Source organism: Camellia sinensis, chromosome 1, assembly GCF_055761805.1.
Source record: "Camellia sinensis isolate YWXY chromosome 1, ASM5576180v1, whole genome shotgun sequence".
Taxonomy (NCBI): domain Eukaryota; kingdom Viridiplantae; phylum Streptophyta; class Magnoliopsida; order Ericales; family Theaceae; genus Camellia; species Camellia sinensis.
This window is the reverse complement of record NC_138961.1, coordinates 14777855-14799971: the sequence shown is the minus strand read 5'-3', so window position 1 is coordinate 14799971 and position 22117 is coordinate 14777855. Positions and strand designations below refer to the sequence as shown.

At 38.3% G+C, this 22117-nt stretch overlaps 1 protein-coding gene, 1 long non-coding RNA gene and 1 pseudogene across 2 annotated transcripts; 2 read left to right on the top strand and 1 right to left on the bottom strand.

Moving 5' to 3' along the window:
- The first annotated feature begins 3184 nt into the window (after positions 1-3184).
- Positions 3185-5305, top strand: LOC145791783 (uncharacterized). The gene is made up of 3 exons (XR_014331181.1): positions 3185-3300; positions 4223-4275; positions 5041-5305. It is a non-coding gene; the product is annotated as an uncharacterized LOC145791783 (long non-coding RNA).
- A 511-nt stretch (positions 5306-5816) lies between these two features.
- On the top strand, positions 5817-17431 carry LOC145819621 (uncharacterized). Its single transcript, XM_082913570.1, has 3 exons — positions 5817-6218; positions 6399-6494; positions 17366-17431. The coding sequence occupies exons 1-3, from the start codon at positions 5817-5819 to the stop codon at positions 17429-17431; spliced, it is 564 nt and encodes a 187-aa protein (XP_082769696.1).
- Positions 17432-19398: 1967 nt separating this feature from the next.
- Positions 19399-20049, bottom strand: LOC145819555 (secreted RxLR effector protein 161 pseudogene; annotated as a pseudogene).
- Between the last annotated feature and the right edge of the window lie 2068 nt (positions 20050-22117).

Genomic DNA, 22117 nt, shown 5'->3' with positions numbered 1-22117 from the left:
AGAGTTAAGGGAGTTACAAACTTAGTTATAGAAGTTGTTAGAGAAATGTTTTATTAAGCCTAGTGTTTCACCTTGGGGAGCACCTGTGTTGTTTGTGAAGAAGAATGATAGGTCTATGAGGTTGTGTATTGATTGTTGAGAACCGAACAAAGTCACAGTGAAGAATAAGTGTCCTTTGCCATGTATTGATGACCTATTTGACCAATTGTAGGGAGCTCAGATATTCTCTAAGATTGACTTGAGGTCAGGTTATCACTAGTTGAAGGTGAGGGATGAGGATGTTCTTAAGACTGCTTTTAGAACCCGTTATAGGCATTATGAGTTCTTGGTGCCACCTTTTGGTCTCACAAATGTACCGCCGCATTCATGGATTTAATGAATAGAGTATTTAAGACCCAACTGGATAAATTTGTGGTAGTGATTATTGATGACATCCTAATTTATTCGAGGAGTAAGGAGGAGCATGAGCAGCATATGAGGGTAGTACTGCAGATCCTTAGGGAGAAGAGACTGTATGCAAAATTTAAGAAGTGTGAATTTTGGTTGAGCATTGTATCATTTTTGGGTCATGTGGTAAGTAAAGATGGGGCATTTATGGATAGCACAAAGGTGGTAGAAAATCGTTGATTGGCCACGACCTACTTCTGTGATAGAGGTACGTAGCTTTCTAGGGTTTGCTGGATATTACAAACAGTTTGTGGAAGGATTCTTTTGTATTGCTTGCTACTTACCAATCTCACTAGGAAAGGGGTAAAGTTTGAGTGGAATGATGATTGTGAGTGTAACTTCAAAGAGCTTAAACAGAGGTTAACATCAGCTCCAATCCTTGCCTTATCTACTGATGGTGGTGGTTTTATGATTTATAGTGATGTTTCATGATAGGGTTTAGGATGTGTGCTCATACAGCATAGGAAGGTGATTGCTTATGCGTCATGAAAGTTGAAAGTACATGAGAGAAATTATCCTACGCACGACTTGGAGTTAGCAATAGTGATTTTCGCTCTTAAGATCTGGTGACATTATTTGTATGGAGAGTCATGTGAGATTTACACTGATCATAAGAGTTTGAAGTATATTTTCACACAGGAGGAACTAAATTTGAGGCAAAGAAGATGGCTTGAGTTACTAAAAGATTTCGATGTGAATATATTATGTCATCCGGGGAAGGCAAATGTGGTTGCAGATGCCTTGAGTAGGAAGGTTATAGTTGGAAATGTAGCTGCTTTGTCTATTGAGAGTTGTTTGGTGGAAGACATGAGACGTTTGAGGCTTAGGGTTGTTACGCCTGGTGATAGGGCTTATTGTAGTCAATTGAAAGTTCAGCTGACCTTGAGAGAACGGATTCATTTAGCTCAGGAGATTGACCCCCAGTGTGAGCGTATTAAAGGAGAGATGACAGAGGGTAAGCATGTAGACTTTGTGGTTAGTGATGATGGGTTACTTAGATTCCATAGCCGAATTTGTGTTCCTGCTGGTGGTGATTTGCGGAAGGAGATTATGATGGAGGCACATAGTTCTAGTTCTAGTTATAGTTATAGCATTCATCTTGGAAGTACTAAGATGTATCGGGATCTTTATGAACACTTTTGGTGGAATGGTATGAAGGGAGATATTGCAAAATTTGTGGCTCAGTATTTGGTGTGTCAACAGGTTAAAGTAGAACATTAGAAACCTGCGGGGAAACTACAACCCTTAACTATACTAGAGTGGAAGTGGGATCATGTTACCATGAACTTCATGTGCAGATTACCTCGTACTAGTAGTAATCACGATGCAGTTTAGGTAGATGTTGATAGATTAACCAAGTCAGCACATTTTATTGCAGTACGGATGACCTATTCTCTAGCTTGATTTGCACAGTTGTATGTGAAGGAGATTATTAGATTGCATGGTGCACCAGTGTCAATAGTGTCAGATTGGTACCCTCGTTTTGTGTCTAAGTTTTGGGGTGCGTTACAGTCAGCTATAGGTACTCGGTTAAATTTCACCCTCAGACAGATGGGCAATCAAAGAGGACTATTCAAACCCTTGAGGATATGTTGAGGGCTTATGCTTTGGAGTGGAGAGGTAATTGGGATGATTATTTGCCGCTTATGGAGTTTGCACATAATAATAGTTGTCATTCTAGTTTGGGAGTAGCCCCTTATGAGGCTTTGTATGGAAGGAAGTGTAGGTCTCCTTTGTGTTGGTATGAGGTTGGTGAAAGGCAAATGTTGGGACCTGATTTGGTGGAGGATGCTACACAGAAAATTATCACCATTAGAGAGAGATTATTGACTGCTCAGAGTAGAAAAAAAAAAAAAGTTATGCTGATCATCGTGGGAGAGACTTAGAGTTTCATGTGGGGGATATGGTATTCTTGAAAGGATCACCATGGAAAGGAGTCATCAGGGTTGGAAATAAATGAAAGTTGAGTTCTAGATACATTGGACCATTTGAGATATTAGAGAAGGTTAGTGAGGTTGTGTACCGTGTTGTTTTACCCCCTAGGTTGGCAGGAGTGCATAATGTGTTTCACGTGTCTATGCTGAGGAAATATGTGCACAGTCCGTCGCATGTGATAGATTATGAGCCGCTTCAGATTAGAGAGGATTTTTCGTATGAGGAGATACCTATTCAGATTTTGGATTCGAAAGAGAAAAGGTTGCATACAAAGGTAATTAAATTGGTTAAGGTACTGTGGCGTAATCATCTAGTTGAAGAGGCGACTTGGGAATGCGAGGACGAGATGCGCGAGAAGTACCCACATCTATTCTCATGATTTACTCAGGTTAGTTTCGAGGACGAAACTTTTTTTTAGGAGGGGAGAATGTGAGAACCCGAATATAAAAATTAAGTAAATAATTAAATAATAATATTACAATCTCAAATATTTTGGTGGTGAATTCTAAGGTGCAAATTAAATATTATTGGAAGATCTTTTAATTAATTTTAAACCTAAAATAAATTTATGGTGAAAGTCTTTAATTTAGAGACAAGGTTTATTATAAAAATAAAAATAAAGAGAGAGAGAGGAGTGTGTGACTTGAACTCTAGACCACAAGGTTAATATATAAGACTCCTACCATTTGAGTTGCATGTAACTTATACATATGTTTTGGATATTTATCTATTTATTTGACCTATGTGTGCCCACCACTAGTATAAAATAAAATAAACACAAACCCTACTCTATTATTTGTTCACCACATAGGGCAACAACAGCAGCCACGGGAGAGGGTTAGAGAGAAGGAAAAAAAAGAAGAAGATGTTGCAATCAAAGAACTTTTGGGTGTGTTGTGTTGTGTGTGATCATCAAAGGTTAGTCCTCCTTGGTTTTCTTCTCTTCTTTTTGTTCTTCATCCTTATTCTATAATTATTTTGTTCATTGATGGAGAGGTTGTAGGTTTATGTATTGTGTATATAGATATCCTATTAAGAAACTTGAGGAGCTAAATTTATGTGTAAAGATTGGGTGTAATTTTCAGTCCAAAAATTCTGTACAAAGTCACAAATTTTAAAAATCAAGAAACCATATCAAACGGATGAATTTTAATCTGAAATTTTTACAGTAGATCAATTACATATTGAATTGCATATCTGAATTTTTTCATAATTTTTGGGAGTCAAAATCCATATAAATTGAGGTATTTAAATCTGTCCAGGAAACCAGTCCGAAACAGTAAATTCGGGAGTGTTGTTCTCTTTGGGTATAAATCCAAAAATTATCAAATTAGTGTCATTAGAACCGGTTACGAGACTAGTTTCGTATGTTTTTGGCCTTGCATTGATTGCTCGTGTATATTAAGAGAACCGTCAATTTCTTTAAAGTGCTGCAGAAAACAACCTGTTTGGATATAATTAATTGTAGAAAATTATTTTGATAAGCAAATCAAGTGAAACCAATTGGGTTTGAAACTTAAGATATATTAGATCATATCTGGAGGTTATTATAATTTTTCGAATAGCGTGGAGTGGGTTTTGAAATTTTCAAAGTTAGCGAATAGATTGGGAAAACTAGTTTAAAATACTGTTTTATCTTAAAGTTATTTTTAGTTAAGTTTCGATCGGAACCTATGTCTTGGGTGATTTTAGACCTTGAAGAACATGAACTTAGGTAATATTTAAGAGTAACGGTGAGTTGGGTTGAGCCGTGTTAGTGCGCTTTAGTTTGGGGTTACTCAGTTCGTATTCTTTAGTATTTTTAAATTAGCAGTGACGTGTAGTTTTCATATTGGTTCAGGGCACTAGTTGGACTTTCATACTCTATTCGAGGATTACATTATTTCGTTCCAGGTGAGTAGTTTCATGCTACGTATTTTTATAAATGTTCCCCTACCCTGAACTGTTGGAAAATTAAATTGTTGTTTCAAGACTAAACTGTTTTGATAAATTATTATATTATCAATTGATTCAAATTATTTCTGAAACATGTGTGAACTTGGCATACTGTAAACTATTTGTTTTGGTCTCATGTTTATAATGATGAACCACCATGTTTTCCGAAAACTGATGTGTATTGATTATTGGGACCATGTGTGTATTTAGTCCAGGGAAATTATTCCACTGTGTGTGGTGACTCTGGCCACTAGGGAACAGATCCGGGTTGGGCCGTGATGACTCTAGTGCTCAACGATTGTAAGGAAAAGACCTTTAAAAACAACTAGGTGACCTTCAATCGGATCGTCTTTGAGAAAAGGCCCAGGTGCCACCCTGAGGATGACTCTTAGTTCGGTATTGGATCCAACGGGGCTTATAGCCTGAGAAATGTGTGGCAAATTATTTGTTTTTCTTGGTACCCAGAAAATTATTGGTGTTCATGTTATAATCTGTTTTAAGTGGAAAATGTCGTTTATCATGTTCTTGCGAGACATGAGTATTTTAAGTGTTGATTTGTGGAACCTTCTTTTTGAAACAGATTGTATTTACCAAACTGTATGCCAATCTAGTTTCTGTGATATATAACTTATTTTGGAATTGAACCCTGTTTTCAAAACTGTATTTACTATCCATGTTGCTACTCACTGAGCTATCAGCTGACTTAGTTTTTATCACTTCCAGGTGTTAGAAGGACTTAGAGTGGACTCATGGCGTAACGGGGACTCAATTGCATGGACCTCTAGGGCATTCCTTTAGTTTAGAATGTTATGTCAAGTTTGTGCATATTTATATTTATTCTTATCGAAGTTCATTTAGGATTATTTTTGATATGTGGGTTGTTTATATCCCATAAGTTTGGATGGTTTTTGATTACGGTTGATTTTGTCGTTTATAATTGTGACATGTCTGGATTGAGTTTTGGTTATTTATTATTGGACTATTGTTCAGTTGTTCAATGTGATTGGATTCGTGTTTAGGCTTACGTGTGCCTTGGGCTAAGTCCCTGTGGGCCACGGCCGGTCATGCCCGGATTTGGGGTGTGACAAATGCACATCACAAGAAGATAAAATGTATTTTTGTCCTTTTTCATTTCTGATTTTGAATGGTTTAGTATTGTTGTGCAGCAAAGAAAAGAATGCATTCAATGTTCTGGGAAGTCATTCAAAATTTTGGTGAGTGGGAAAATAATGATTGAGACCCCTATTTTTTGGAGACCTTCACAATCTCCTTTGGATCTCCACTATTGATAGTGTAGGCCTCACACATATATGAGTGGGTCCCACATATACATCAATGATTGAGATTCAAAGAGGGTTGTGGGGGTTTACAAAAAATGGAGGTCTCAAGCATTTTTCATACTACTTTTTGTTCATGCTAGACTAGTATCATTATAATCACATCCCTAATAGTCAGTTTTAATTACAGTGCCATGTATCAAGCACAGTAGAGAGAAAAAAATGATACACAATCAAGCACAGGAGCTTGTCAAATTCCTTTGCAATGAAATTGTAAAATCAAATTACTCAAAGGCAGGGAAGATATTTTCGCTACCATTAGTCCAAGTAACATCTATTGGGATTCATGAAATCGTTGAAGCAATTTTAAGGTCATACCCTGATGCGATTTCTCTTAAAAACCAAAAGAAGCAATCCATATTCCATCAGGCAATTGTGTACCGTCATGAAAAAGTGTTCAACCTCATACGTCAAGTGGAGGAGTCTAGAACTATATTTTTATCAAAATTGGACGAATCAAAGAACAATGCTCTACATTTGGCTGGATATATGGCACCTCAGCAGCAACTCTATCTTAGAGTCGGCGCAGCTCTACAAATGCAACGAGAATTGCATTGGTTTAAGGTAATCTTTCCAGACCCCACAGGAGACTAATATTTACTGATAAAATAAAATAATTACCAATTTAATTTGAGTAATGCCTATATAAACAAAAGATCATTGCCACAATATTTTCATATTATATTTATGTAGTATAGTAACTTTGTTTTCTCATTTCCAAGTCACCTGGTTTAATTTACACAGGAAGTGGAAAAACTAGTAGTACCTCGAAGCAAAGAAGAGAGAAATGATAAGGAAATGACACCTGCAGAAGTATTTACTGATACACACAAAGATTTGGTAAAAGAAAGAGCGCGTTGGATGAAAGACACAGCTAATGCATTGTGGACGTCCCTGAACGTCCCAGGAGGGAAATCCCGTTTGGTTCATTTTGGCTCACTACAGTTCAGGACTCAAAGTCACGGTCCTATATCTAATCTCACAGAGTGCAATGCAAGACCGATGAACCATCAAAGAGTCCAAATCCGGCAAATCATTTTTGAAAACATATTTTTTTGAAAGAAGTGCCAAACATGGACTGCTTTGCCAGATACAGAGTCGCCACCTAATTTATTTTGGAAAATTTAGGAAAGCCTGACTCGTTGCCTAAGGCCACGTGTCCGTCATCACCAAAGTTGCCTCGGCTCGGGAACTTGGGTACGATTAGGAAAGGTCGTTTTGTGAGCACCCCCGCTCGCCCGATCAAAGATCAGCCACTACTAAACATGATATCGAGTTTTGAAAACATTATGTGCTCTTATTCCGGTTATTAGCCTAGAATTACTATGTGATGCACGCAGCATACAAGTATAGACTGGATCGCCTAAGTTGGAACAAATCATCTCATGTTTGTTTCGAAAACGTTTGCTACTCGCAAGTAGGCTAAAGTACGGATTTTGCCACCCTCAAGTGGGCTTAGAAAACATGATGATTTGCCACTCTCAAGTGGGCTTAAAACTCGCAATCAATGAATTGTCCCAATTCAGGCAATCTAACCTTCACCCACAAGCATTCAGGCAGTTATATCACATAAGCAGTTAGCCTCATGGTAAGCATGCTGTCATGGTAGTCACTCACACACATGCAAGGATGCTAAAGCATAAACACTTACCGAGTACTCCAAGCCAAAACAGAAGCTATGTTAGAAATCCATGCATGATCCTAACTATACAGAAATGCCTAATGCAACACATGCAAAAATGCAACTACAATAGGCTCGGCTATTCTAAGATGGCATATGATGATGCTACAGCTAACACGTATTCAACTTTGGAATTGAAATACAATGCAGTTAGTATGATGCGCCGAGCCCGGTGCATGCAAGACAGATGAATGAATGCAAACATGCAAGCATAAGTATGCTAATTGAAACATGCCCTAATCTAACCATCATAAGCTGGTAAATAAAAGGGAGAAAGACGTGGGGTTGGAAAACATACATCACACACACGCACACTTATTACAATTGTGCCCTCGGTCGGAGGGTGCGAATAAATAATACAAGCTGCCTAATTAACTAACTCACGAGCTAATTAATTATTACAAAACCGAATTAATAACTAGCTACAACTAATTATTACACAACTACTAACTAACAAGTAAGCAGTAAATGAATGCTATTCCAGCTCTGTTTGGAGAAGAGGAAGGTATGCATGCTCGCTTCAGTTCTTCGCCTCGAAACACCTTCCAGTTGCTCTTTAGAGGCTCTGTTTGCAGGGTTTCTTCCAGTGTTTGTTGTTGGAACTTACCAAAACACTGCTGGGGAATTCACCAGCGGCCAGCCAGCCATGAAATGAGAGATGCCGGCCAACAACAGGGCACTGCCGGCCAAGGGTATGACACTGCCGGCCATTAATGGTGCACTGCCGGCCGCTGGTGTGCTGTGACACCAAGCTGCAACAAAACACAAAATAGAGAGAAGAGAGGGTCTCCCAAGGGCATGTATGCACTATGCCACCCCATATCGCCTCAAAACATCAAGGGAGAGGCCTAGTCGGATCCATGACCATCAATCACGCATCCTGATGCATGATGGCCAATGATCGAACTTGTGCAAATCAATATGAAAATGAATGCACAAATAAAGCAAGTAAAGCCTAGAACCCTATCATGAATCATCAAGAGCTTCGGCAACCGAGAATTGAGACATGTTCCATCACTCGGAGTATGAAACGCCCCCCGTTCCTCGTGCTCGGATTAACACTTAATCCAAACAATGCAACACGTATGCATGGCAAACATGTAATATGAACAACCTAACAAGGCTAATGACATGCAACAAGCACATAGGCATGATGTGAGCTGACAACCTTGGACAACATGACAAAATGTAACATGAACATGCAACAACATGTAATGGGGCTAGCATGCGACAACATGCAAAGATGGAGCAAGCATACAACAATATGCAAGACAGGCATGCGACAACATGCAAAGGGATGGACTTAAACTAATGTGGGCAGCTCTCAACTAAGCCCAAATCAGTGCCCAAAAGTGATGAATTGATGGCATGAAAAGCATGAAATGGCGTGGCAAACATGTTTGCCAAGTGGCTCAAGTATTAAGGCACAAAGAGGACAACTCTTAAGCACACTTAAGGAGCAACAAACACGGATGTATGACAATGAGGTAAGCTCTGAAATCTCATGTAAAGTGATGCCAAATCAAATCAATAATGCAAGCATAGCATATTATGATGCTCAAACCTCAAAGTGAGCAAAGGGACTTAAGCCATGGCCATACAAGGCAAACCCCAAGGGGGCGAGGGGACCTAAAACAGTCCTAGGGCAGGTCCAAACAAGACCAAAACTAAGCTCAAAGCTAGCCAACACAGGCTAGAACACAAAGCCAAACACATGGAGCATGCAAGGCTTTAAAGAGGCAATGCACTACACCTATATGGAGCATGCAAAGGATGATCAAACCAACTATGGAAAGGGTCATGACATGCCAAATGATGACCAAATACATTCTGGCACTACAAGAAAAATCACCTTTGGCGACTAAATTTTTAGTCGCCAAAGGTCTATTTTTAGTCGCCAAAAGTCGCCTTTTTACTTTCCCCAACTAAATTTTTTAGTCCCTGGTTTTGTCGCGAATAAACGGTCGCAGAAGGTTTTGGCGACTAAAAAGGTTTTAGTCGGCAAAAAGACAGGTCTTTAGCGACCAAAGTTTTGGTCGCCAATACTCAATTCCACTATTTAAAATTATACATTTGGCGACTAATCCTTTAGTCGCCAATAGTTGATGGAACGCCGACCAAACTGTTTAGTCGCCAAAACAAATACTTTTGGCGACCAAGAGTTTAGTCGCCAAAGGTTGTTCGGTGGAAAAAAAAAAAAAAAAAAAAAAAAAAAAAAAAAAGCTAACTTAAACCTTTAGCAACACACTCCTTCCACTATACCACTACAACATCACATGAATATAAATGCAATATATATTATTTATATACTATATTGACCCGTATTAATATAAAACTATATATATAAATATAATTATTTTTATGCAATATAATTTTTGTAAAAAATAAATTATTTACTAAAAAAAATTTGAAGCCACTTTTGACGACTAAATATATTATTTAATTGCCAATAATGTAATTTTGGGCTACTAAAATATTTTTTAGTCGCTAAAAAAATAAGTTCCGACTGAAAGTAGCATTTTTGGCGACCAAACGTGTTTTTAGTCGCCAAAAACATCCCTTTTTGGCTACTAAACTAAATTTTAGTCGCCAATTGCCTGTTTTTAGCTACTAAATTTTTTTTAGTAGCCAAAAAGCTTCACTTTCAGTGACCAAACTGTTTTTAGTCGCCAAAACACGTAGAATCGGCGACCAAACTGTTTTTTAGTCGCCAAAACCTATACTTTTGGCTACTAAATTATTTTAGTCGCCAAAAACCGTCACTTTTGGCTACTAAAAAACCTTTCGTCCCTAAAATCCATACATTCGGCGACTAAATCTGTTTTTAGTCACCAATAACTATACATTTGGCTACTAAACTCTTTTAGTCGCCAAAAGTCTTCACTTTTGGCTACTAATTCCATTTTAGTCGCCAATTGTGCTACTTTCAGTGACGAAAATTTGGTTTTTAGTCGCCAAAACTGCTTTTCCTTGTAGTGTGAAATGTAAACCAAACAAGCTAACATGACATGGCAAAGCATGGAGCATATAAAGCTAGTTTAGGGGATTTACACTACAAGTGTATCATGCAAGCATGGAGTGACAAAACCAACCCAAAACAGATTCATGGCATGGTAAAACATCACCAAAAACCCACTGAAATGGACTCAACACAAGCTAAGCACACATGCTACTTTGATGAGCTATGAATGGAGTTACACAACACATACTAGATGCATGCAAAATATGACCAAACCAGGCATGGACAGGGTCAAGGAAGGTCCTAAAAGTCACAAAAATAGGCCTGAACCAAGCCTCAAAAATGCATGGAGGGATGGTCCTTTGGAAGGCCAAAAATGCAAGCAAAGAGGAACCAAAAGAGAGGGGGCCACCCCCTTTGATTAAGGACCTCAAAACCACACCTTTACCACTGAAAATCCACTGGATTTCAGTGGTAAGAAGGCCAAACCAAGGCTAGCTCGGAGGCCTCAAGGAATGGCTTAAAACAAAGCCAAACAAAGCATGCAAGGGGGTTACACACCCCTAGCAGCAAAATGACCTTAAACAAACTTCAAAAGCACTTAAATACAAGACTTTTTTCAGTTATAAGAAAAGCCCAAATCAATATGCAAGGAGGGCTAAAGTGAGGTACAAGAAGGTGAAAAAATGGGAAAAATACTCACCCTTGAAGACCCTCTTCGAAACCAGCAACTTCAGGGGGTGGAAACCAGTTTTCAGACCTCAAGAAGACCTCCCAAGAAGCTTGGTCCAATGGTGGTGGTGTATCTCTATGTGTTGTAGTGTAAAAGTGCAAGGAAATCCAACTTCTAAGCACAAAATACAAACAATATAGAGAGAAAGAAAGCTTTTTCTCTTCAAAATAGCTGAACCCCTTCTAAGGAGAGAGGCTCTCTCCTTATATAGAGGAATGCAAAGCTAAAGCTTCTTCAAGAAGCTTTACAAGGGTTCCATCCCTCCATACACGTGTATGGAGGGGAACAAACAAAAAACCAGCTGGCTCAAAAGATTTGGAGGAAAACCAGCTGAGACAGAGGGGGTGCTGGCCATCATCAATGGCCGACAGTGGCTCACTGATGGCCGGCAGGGCATCACCAATGGCCGGTAGGCACAAAGGCATGGCCGGCAATGCACTAAAAGGTCCACTATGAAAGGACCTAGCCAAGGTCCAAAAAAGGGGCAGAAAGGATACAAGGTCCGGGAAGCTCGAACCGGTGACATTCCGCCGCGACAGTTGAGTACTCAGTGAGCAATCGAACTAGTTGTTGGGTGTAGCTACAAGCACAACCAAGTCTTGAGGACCGTCAAAAATGGGGTGTCTACATGCATGCACAATTGTGGCCGCTCTCATTGCCACTGTGGTGTTTGCAGCTGCAATTACAATACTAGGTGGAAACAATAGTGATGGCAATCCAATTTTTTACAAACGAGCATGCTTCATAATCTTTGGCATATCTGATGCATTTGCTCTTTTCTCATCCATTGCTTCTATGTTGTTGTTCATGTCCATCCTCACTTCTTGTTATGGAGAACATGATTTTCTGTTATCCTTCTTAAGAGATTAATTTTTGGTCTCGTAACCCTATTTCTCTGCATATCATCCACCATGATAGCCTTTGCTGCGACACTTTATCTTGTGTTTGGGAAAAGTTATAAGGCATGGATTATTATGCCTATTCTTGCATTGCCTTTTATTCCCGTGGCTTTGTTTGCATTCTTGAAATTTCCTCTCCTTGTAGATATGTTCAAATCCACCTTCTGGAGCATTTTTGTTGAGCAAAGTCATGTTATGCTCTACTAGGTCAAACATCGAAGTTAACACTCCAAAATTTTATCTTCACCTCAATCGCCTTGTTGGTATATATTCAGTGGTTCCCACTCTCTCTCCCCCATTATTTGAGTCCTGGAAGCTTGGCAAGTAAGGAGACTTGGCTTTCGTTGTGTAAAGTGTGTGGCTGCAAGCAGTTGTGTCAGTTTAAGGTGTTCCTTGCTAGTGTGTTAATGAAGTTAAGATTTACAAAAACTCATGTATCAAATAGAAGAAATAGAAAGAATTTGTTTGGTTGTTCAAATTCTCTTGCTTTATTTTTGCTAATACAGAAAACAATACAATCCCTATTTATTCTTTAGTGTTTGCTAGTTTAACAGACAATAAAAATACAAAATAAAAAAAAATTTCCAAATTCCAAAATTTGATTTAGGGTAATTCTACATTATGCTTTTGCTAAAAAATTGAAATGAGGAACAATTTAAAGAGGACAACAGAGGATGAGAATGATGGACTCCTGCCATAAAAGCCAATAAAAAAATTATGGCAGAAATTATGGTCAATTGTGAGAGAGAGAGAGAGAGAGAGAGAGAGAGAGAGAGTACCGAAGGCTAAGAAACTAAGAACCAAACCTGAAATGCATACTTAGGATTTCCATGCTCCTCCTTATACGCATCAACAAACCCCCTAAAAACACACAACTCATTCAAACCCCAAAATTCAAACAAAAACCAAAGATAACAAATAATTAGATCACATATTTCTCATAAAAGAACTAACTTGGATGTCTCGATCAGTGAGAGAGAAAGGAAGAGGAGCTGTAGACCCCATTTTTGACCGCCCTTAAGACTTGGGCACCTTAGGTTGATCGCTCGATGATGTAAGTTATGCTGTACAAATGTTCAATTTCTTCAGCAAGAGGAGCTCTAAATCCCAACCTTACTCCCTATTTTGGACCAAAACGATTTTGGAACAAAACGATTTTGACCAAAATCATTTTAGACCTTAAAACCCTTTTTTTCAAAATATTTTTTCCAAAAGTTTCTACGATGTTCCGAGGCTCGCATTTTGTTAAGAATTGCACTTTTCGGTAAACCAAGCAAGGACAAAGTGGAAATAAATGGAAGAGAAGTAAAATCTTTCAAAAATATTTTCAAACATCTTATTTAGAGGTTTGGAGTTCAAGAAAATAAGAGTGGAGGGAAGAAACCTAGTTGGGGAAGAAGTTGGGCATAAATCGTTAAAAGAGAGTCGAGCAGCCCTCACTAAATGAGGTCTATCCTTTTGTACACTAGGACTTTAGTTGTGACACCACCACCATTGGAAAGTGGACTTCCGGGGCTTTATTTTAGACCCAAGAATCTCTGAAATCCGAGTCCGGATGAGGGAGATATGGCTGTGTGAAGTTAGGCGTCAATCCGATTAAGACAAAACTGAGCAACCTTCACTAAAATAGGCATATCTCCTTACACACTTAGAATTTAGATGTAAGGCTACTACCATTGGAAAGTAAACTTCCGGGGCTTCAATTTACACTCAAGAATGACCTAAAATCGAGTCCAGATAAGGGAGATATGCCCGTTTGAAGTCAAGCCTGGAAGTAAATTTTTGGTGGCCGACTGGCCACCATTAGTGGCCGACAATGCACACTTTTGGCCGGTCGGCCACTGGTGAAAAAGCTAGATATTTTGTGCCAGTTGTCCCCCAAAAGCTCTAGCTATTCAAGGCTTGATATTTTCGACCTGAGGAGCAGTTTTTCTATATATACCAGGCCTTCCCTTGTGGTTTAAGGTTACAAAAATTTTCAAAAGGTCCAAAACTTGGAATTCTCTCTCTATCTCTATCTTGCAACCTATACACTCTCTTTCTAAACTTCCTAAACCAATATTGGAGCTCTCCTTGTTAAGATTCTTGACTCCAAATTTCAATCTTTGAGAGTGAAGGACTTGTGATTTGTGAACAAAAGTGTTATTTCTCTTCAAAGGTAAAATTTTGAGCATCTTTACACTACTTTTTCTCTATCTTTTATTACTGATTTTGAAGTGTTTTTCAATTGTTTTTATGGGCTGAAGCTTGTGGTTTAAGACTACTAAAGGTAGAGGGGTTGATCACCCTTCTTTGAACCTTGTTCTCTACGTCTTTCCACTTGTGTTTCCCATCTCTTCATCAAATTTTTGAGATTTTTACCACTGGTTTTCAGAGTTTTCAAGAGGCTAAAAATCATGTTTTGAAGTCCCAAAAATGGAGGGGGTTATCCTCCCCTCCTTGTGCTTGTTTTCTAGCTTAATTGCTCAATATTTTAGCTTGTTATTTAGTTACTTTTGTCTTTACTCCAGCACAGTTTTGTACTGTTTTTGGACTGTCTAAACTCTGTTTTTGTGGGATGAAATTGGTGGTTGTAGGCCATTTAAAGATAGGGGGTGAATCACCCTCCTTTATTCCTTGCTTGTAAGGCCACTCTACCTTTGTTTCCTAGTTTCAAACTATCTTTTTTTTAGGCCTTTTAACCATTGAATTTTAGAGTTTTTCAGTGGTAAAAAACTCATTTTGAAGTCCAAATTTGGAGAGGTTAGCCTCCCCTCCTTGTGTCTTGTTTGCATGCTTAGTTAGCTTTATATGTTAGTATATATGTTTTTTTAGCTTAACTTAGCTCAAGTCCAGCATGTTTTAGATTCTGAAATAGCCTGCTTTAGCTCTGTTTCGGGCTGGTTAGTTCATTTGGGTCTTGTTTTGCATGGTTGTAGTGTAATAGTCCTCACAAGTTGGTGTTTTAGGGTCTTAGACACCTCTTGTTTGAGTTAATAGCATCTTTTGGTATTGTTTTTCACTCCATTTCCGCACTATAAACTCTGCAACCTCCCCTTTTGCTTCACTCTTTTATTTTCTTTTGAGAGTCGTTTTAAGCTTGGGATCCTTTAAGCTTGAGATTGAGGTCATGCTTAATGGTTTAATCCTCTTTGAGGGTTCATTATCAGCGGCATGATCTCTCTCTTGCCTTACGTTATCCCTTGGTCAACACTTCTTTCATTTCAGAAAACACTCACCAATGGACAAATTGATTAATGAATGATTTGGTAACTAAAATGTGTAAGCAAAATTGGCAAGTAAAAGTGGCAAGATAAGCATTTCTTTGTGTTGCATTGCATGTGTTCAAATCGAACGTTAATTTGAACACAAGGAAAATAGGACATTTCATACTCAAAAATGATAAAATGTGCCACTTTCCTAGGTCTCCATTGTCCCTCATCATGCATGATAGGGTGATGGTCATTTTGGTCTCATTTTGCATTTATTGAACTTACATAATTGGTTTCACAAGCCATCAAACAATAAAATTGCTTGATTGATGGTTTATGAACCAAATTTTGTCCCTTCTTTGATTTTCCCATGAAAATGAGAGGCAAAGTGTGCAAACAACCCTTGAGAAATACACTGTTTTGCTCTGTTTGCTCTCTGTTGCAGCAAGGAAGTCTAGCTTATCAGTGGCCGATAGCCACCACTAGTAGCCGACCGGCCCCTTGTCGGCCATCAGTGAAATTTGCACAATGTGTCGGTAAGGTGGAGTAAAGGTGTTCTGGAAGTGGACAAAATTGTTGGTGTTCAATGTGCAAACAGAGGTATTCAACAACAAAGCAGTGGCTTTTCGGGTGGAAACTGAGCATGCATGGGCCTCCCTCGCTTCTCGGGATTAGCTAATTAGTTTAATTAGCAATAGATCAAATATTTGTTGTAATTAATTAGTTGTCGCTAATTAAGTGTTATAAATAATTAGTTAGTTTAACTAGTTATTCAATTTCTTTTTGTAATTAGTTAACTAGAATAGTTAATTAATTCGGCTTATAATAATTAGTTAGCTAGTATAGCTAGTTAATTAGTTTAAAGTTTTGCATTAGTTAATTAGCTTAATTAGTTTAGTTTAGCTAGCTAGTTAGCTTTTATTCATTCGGGCCCTCCTTCGCGAGGGTGTAATGTTGTAATAAGTGTGTATGCGTGTGTGTATGTTTTCCAACCCCACGTCTTTCTCCCTTTTATTTAATCACTTTTGATGGTTAGATTAGGAACATATTTCAAATTAGCATACCTTACGCTTGCATCCATTCATTCGTACTGCATGCACTGAGGCTCGGTGCATCATTCAAACTGCATTGTTATTTCAATACTTATTTGAATATGTGTTTAACCGCATGTTATCAAATCGATCCATATGTCATATTAGTAGTCGAGCCTATTAATTGCATATTGCATGTGTTGCATTAGACACTTAATATAGTTAGGAATCATGCACATTTTACTAACTCATATTTTCTTTGCTTGGAGTACTAGGTGAGTTTTTATGCTTTAGCATACTTTCATAAAGTGTGAATGTTGCCATGATTAGCATGCTTGCCATGAGGCTATGTGCTTAAATGCTAAACTGTTGGAATGCCTGTGGATGAAGCCTTGTTGTTTGAATTGGAACGATTCAACGAATGTAAGTTTTAAGCCCACTTTGTTGAGTGGCAAATCATGTTTTAAGCCCACTATGTTTGGTGACAAATCCGCAAACTTTAAGCCCACTTGACGTGGAAAATTCAAACCATTTTCCCAAACAAACATGAGTTGAATCGTTCCAAATTGAGCAAGCTAGTCTATACTTGCTTGTGTGCATCACAGAGTAATGCTAGCTTAATAACCGGAACAAGAGCACATAATCTTTCTAAAAAATCATATCATGATTAGTAGAGGCCAATCTTTGATCGGGCAAGTGGGGGTGCTCAATTCACGACCTTCCCCTCTCGTACCTAAGTTCCCAAGCTGAGTCAACTTTAGTGATGACGGACACCTGGCCTTTGGCATGAGTCGTGGGTTTTCTAAATTTTTCCAAAATAAAATATTTAGGTGGCGACTCTGTATCTGGCAAAGCAGTCCAATTTTGGCATTTTTGATTCTAAAATCAATTTTCCAAAAGATTTGCCGGATTTGGTCTCGTTGGTGATTATCAATTTCACATTGCACTTGTGAGATTAGATTCACAACCACATGAGTCCGAACTGTAGGGCTTTCTTTCAAACCTTCTGAAAAGGGGGCGCAAAAAGCCGAGCTATAGGCGCCATAGGAACCATCTAAGTAGTCAACTGAGAATTTCCAAACGATAATGAAGAAACCGTTTGTTTACCAAATGAAGTCAATTGTGATGGTTGCAATGAAGATGGATACAACAATCTGAATGCACTTGAGCTCTATTGTTATTGTTATTGTTATTGTTATTGTTATTGTTGTTGAGAGAATAGGCTTGAGAAGAGAGATCTGTCGAAGTCGACAGTGAATGATGTCATTAGCGTGGAACTGTGAGAGAGAGAGATTCAAAGTAAAACTGAGATAGAACAAAGCAAAACAGACCACACAATAGGGTTTGATGAATTTGAGGAAACCTAAACTGACAATGTTTTTTTTTTTTTTAGGCTATTTTATTCCATCTCAAAATTATATGACTATTAGCAACAGAAGCATACTACAGGTTGCAAAAAATCAAAAATAAATAAAAAAATTTCCTCATTTGGGATGGTAAATCTCACCCTCGCCACATCTGATTATTTGCCACTGTGAACACATTGCCGTCGCAAAAAATCATACATTTTCGTTATTTGTTTGAGACAGAAATATGCCATCACAAAATCCATGTTTTTTGTGACAATTTTCACATCTGTTGCAAATAGTGATCTTTTGCGACAGAAACTTCGCCGTTACAAAATTTTTTGTCAAAAGGCTAGTTTTCTAGTAGTGAATTTTGTTATATTTCATTCATTTCACCTACTCTTTTTTTTTTTTTTCCTTTTCAAATCACTCTCTAAATTCATAAATCAAATACAGCATAAAGGAACAAATGAAAACAAAAACATCAAGAAAGTTTGCAAAACATATATATATATATATATATATATATATATATATCGTAGTCAAGAGAACCAACAGTCCTCTTTTCTTTTCTTCCTTTTTTTTTTAGTTGCATTTATCTAATTGCCAAGAATGACAAGAGAGATGAAATGAGAAAATGAAATGTTATAATGTTGAGGCCACATACTGACCATTGTAATATTTTGGCCACAAATTGGTCACTCTACATGTGTACCAAGCTTCTTGGGTGTACTACCACTATGAAACCAATGTGAAAAAAATATGAAAACAAAAAACATAAAAACAAAATCAAAAAAACGGAAGCAATAGCAAGAGCTAATTAGCCATTCAAACAAATCTTGATTACAAACTGTTTAACATTTCTCGTTCAAAAAAAAAAATGCTTAACATTTTAAAAAGCAAGAACTCAAATAAACTGAGACCCAAAAAAAAAAAAGCAACAATTTGAACAAGGAAAGAGCAAGAATTAAATTTTTGGAACTAAATTATTATAATAATTTGCACAGAACAATTTTTTGATTTGTTTGAAGTATTATGTCAATATAATCAATATCAAAATTCAGGACAAGGAAATTAGAAGTCGGGATGAGTTTACCATTAGAAAATGTTTTCCACCAAAATAAACAAAGCATCAAAGTTCAATGCTAACCGGATTCAAATTACAGTTCAATCTTCTAATTTGATGTCCAAAATAGAATGGTTAAAAGAAAAGTAACAAAATGTCTTTTGGAATAAAAAAAGTGATACAAAACTTATGGGAAAAGGATTTGTGAAAGTAGTTCATAAATAAGTGTACATGTGCTTGTGCAAACTGAGCATAACAAATTAGAAGAGTTCAGTTCTCCTTATGGTTGATGCTCTTGTTAACTTTTTGAATAAAACTATATATTCAACTGTTTTAATACAATGTGTACATCTGATATATTTAGCAATTCTAGACCTAATCCTAAGTAGGAAACAAGAATAAACCTAAACTAATCCTAAATAGGAAACAAGAATAAACATAAACCAATCCTAAATAGGAAACAAATAAACCTATCCAATTCTAAATAGGAAGCAATATTCACATAATATGTATTATACTAATATTATTCTCACACCCCCGCTCAAACTCAAGGTGTTTGGGCAGAAAACACTGAATGTTTGCCAAGAAGAAACTAAAACTGAGCGATGGTGTGAGTCTTGGTAAAGAAGTCAGCAAGCTGCAGAGCCGAAGAGATGAAAGGAAGCGAGATAGAGCCAGACTATAGATGCTGACAAACAAAGTGACAATCAATCTCAATGTGCTGGGTCCGCTCATGGAAGACAGTATTATGTGCAATCTGAATAGCACTGCCGTTGTCACAATAGAAGGAGGTCAGAGAAGACTGTGGGACGCCCAATTCAGAGAGAAGACAACAAAGTCAGACAACTTCAGCAGTAGCATGAGCTATAGCACAATACTCAGCTTCGGCAGTAGAGCGAGCAACAACAATTTGTTTCTTACTTTTCCAAGAGATCAAGGAATCACCGAGAAACATATAAAAACCAGACATGGACTTGCGATCAGTAGCATCACCAGCCCAATCAGAATCATCATAGGCCACCAAATCCAGAGAGGAAGTAGAGGACAATAGTAAACCCTGAAATGTAGTACCTCGGAGATAGCGAAGAATCCAAACCAAGGCAACCCAATGTGTGGAGCGAGGAGTAGAGACAAACTGGTTAACCACATGAACAGTATAGGCAAGATCAGGAGGAGTAACCATTAGATAGACTAAGCAACCCACGAGCCCTCAATATAGAGTAGAATCATCCAGAAGAACACCATCAGTAGTGTTGAGCTTTACATTAAGCTTGATGGGGGTATCAGAAATCTTAGTGTCAGTAAGACTGGTACAATGAATAACCTCGTTGGCATACTTGGCTTGAGAGAGAACGTAACTCTTGGGAGAAGAAGCTACCTAGATACCAAGAAAATACCGCAATGGACCCAGATCCTTCATTTCAAAGGTGCGGAAAAGATGCTGCTTGACCTCAGATATAACAGAAGAGTCAGAACCAGTGATGATCATATCATCCACATACAGTAATTACACAAAAAATCCAGTAGAGGTGTCAAGAAGAAATAAAGTAGAGTCTTGGCCACAAAGATGAAACCCAAGCTCAGTAACAGCAGTCTGAAAACGATCATACAAAGCACGAGGAGACTGCTTCAGACCATACAAAGCACGCCGAATGCGACAAACCTATCTAGAGGAATGGTGAAGGCCAGAGGGAGAACACATGTAAACCTCCTCAGTTAGATGGCCATTAATAAAAGCATTTTTAACATCCATTTGATAAAGAGGCCAAGAACGAACAATAGCGACAGAGATCAAAGTACGGATAATAGTCATCTTGGCAACAAGAGCAAAGGTCTCCTTATAATCAATACCATACTCCTATGAGAAACCTTTGGCAACTAGACAAGCTTTGTAACGCTCAAGAGAACCATCAGAATAAGTCTTGAAAGACTCAAAACCCTAGCAACCATCTCTGATACTGATCTCTGGTCTCACGAAGTCGACCCATCTCAGTTGGGTACTTCGTCTGGTCATTTCATCTGGTTCGTCTAGTCATCGTAGTTTATCATTCATCTGCATCTTTAATGTATGTTTCGCTGCCATTGGGTGTTCATCGAAATCGTATTTGTCACTAGAATTGCAATCCAACAACATGTTGACCCATCTGGTTCTTGCGACGGTCTGCTTTCTCTCTCACTGGTTCTAGGTCAGATTGCGTGACCCATTTGAGGTATTATCTCTCTTGGTTGACCCATCTCTTCTTTGGTTCACTACATCTTTTTGGGGCAATTACGCAACTCATTTTCTAGTTCTGCTTGGTCATATTTGACCCATCTGGTATTGGTTTAATAGATTTTACCCCCATCAGATTTTTGTTTATTATCCTTTGACCCCTGGTTGGGTTATTTAGGGTTGATTACACCTGAACCCCTTAGCTTTTAGGTTATTATGATGTCTCTAGCTCTGGATAAGTATGCCTTCTACCATCAAAGGGGCCATTAGAAGAATCACTGTCCCAAGAAGGGATGTCTGTCTGGCTCATATTCTCAGCAGTCTCAGACCCAGTTTTGCCCTTCTTCTCCGAATAATTTTTAGACTTCCGTCGGTTCTACTGCATCTGCTCCAGCTCCTAATCCTGACTTGACTTCCTTGAATGCTCAGATTAGTCAGCTTCAGCATACACTGTCTACCTCCCAACAATCCCCGTCTGCCTTTATTATTTCCTCTCTTCATTTAGGTTTGCTTGGGTCTTCTTCAGGTATCTCTTCGTCTGTCTGGATTTTTTACTCTTTTGTCTCTCATCATATGACTCCCCATCTCTTCTTACTTCAAAATTGTACTCCCCCTCCTTTTTCTATTACTGTTAATGCTGCTAATAGGTCTAGTATGTCTATTATATCTGTGTTGGGTCTGTCTTACCGTCTGCTATGTCTGCTGTCTCTATTCCATCTGTCATTTATGTTCCTCAGTTATCTGTTAGTTCATTATCTATCAGTCAGCTTGATGCCTCTGGTTTTGATACTATCTTTTCTTCTTCTATCTGTTCTGTGCAGGATCGGATGTCCAAGCTACAGATTAAGACTGTCCGTAGAGTTGGAGATCTCTATGTGGTGAAGAGCTTACATCTGTCTATAACAACTTCTCCAATTGCTTTTTCCTCTTTTCAATTAGATTCTCTATCTACTCCTTTCTACTTGTAGCATTCTAGATTAGGGCATTTGTCTGCTGACCGCTTACGGTCTTTAGCTCAGTCAGGTATTGTGGGAGCCGAATAAACGGAAGAGTCGGAAGGTGCGAACCCCAAAAATTAGGTATTATTCGGCTCTGTACTGTGTGAAGGCCGAATATGTTATGAAGGCCGAATATCTAGAGATCAGTAGTTCCGAATAAATAAAAGGGGAATGGGATGAAAGTAGGCTCAGGCCCCGAAGCCCAAAAAGCAAGTATAAATACAAGTACCACGGATCTAGAGAGGTATGTAAGAATCACTTCACTTAACTTAGTAAACAAGCTATCTTGAGTGTCTGAACTGACTTGTCCGTCAGAGTGCTAATTCCGACACCCCCGACCGGAGTGT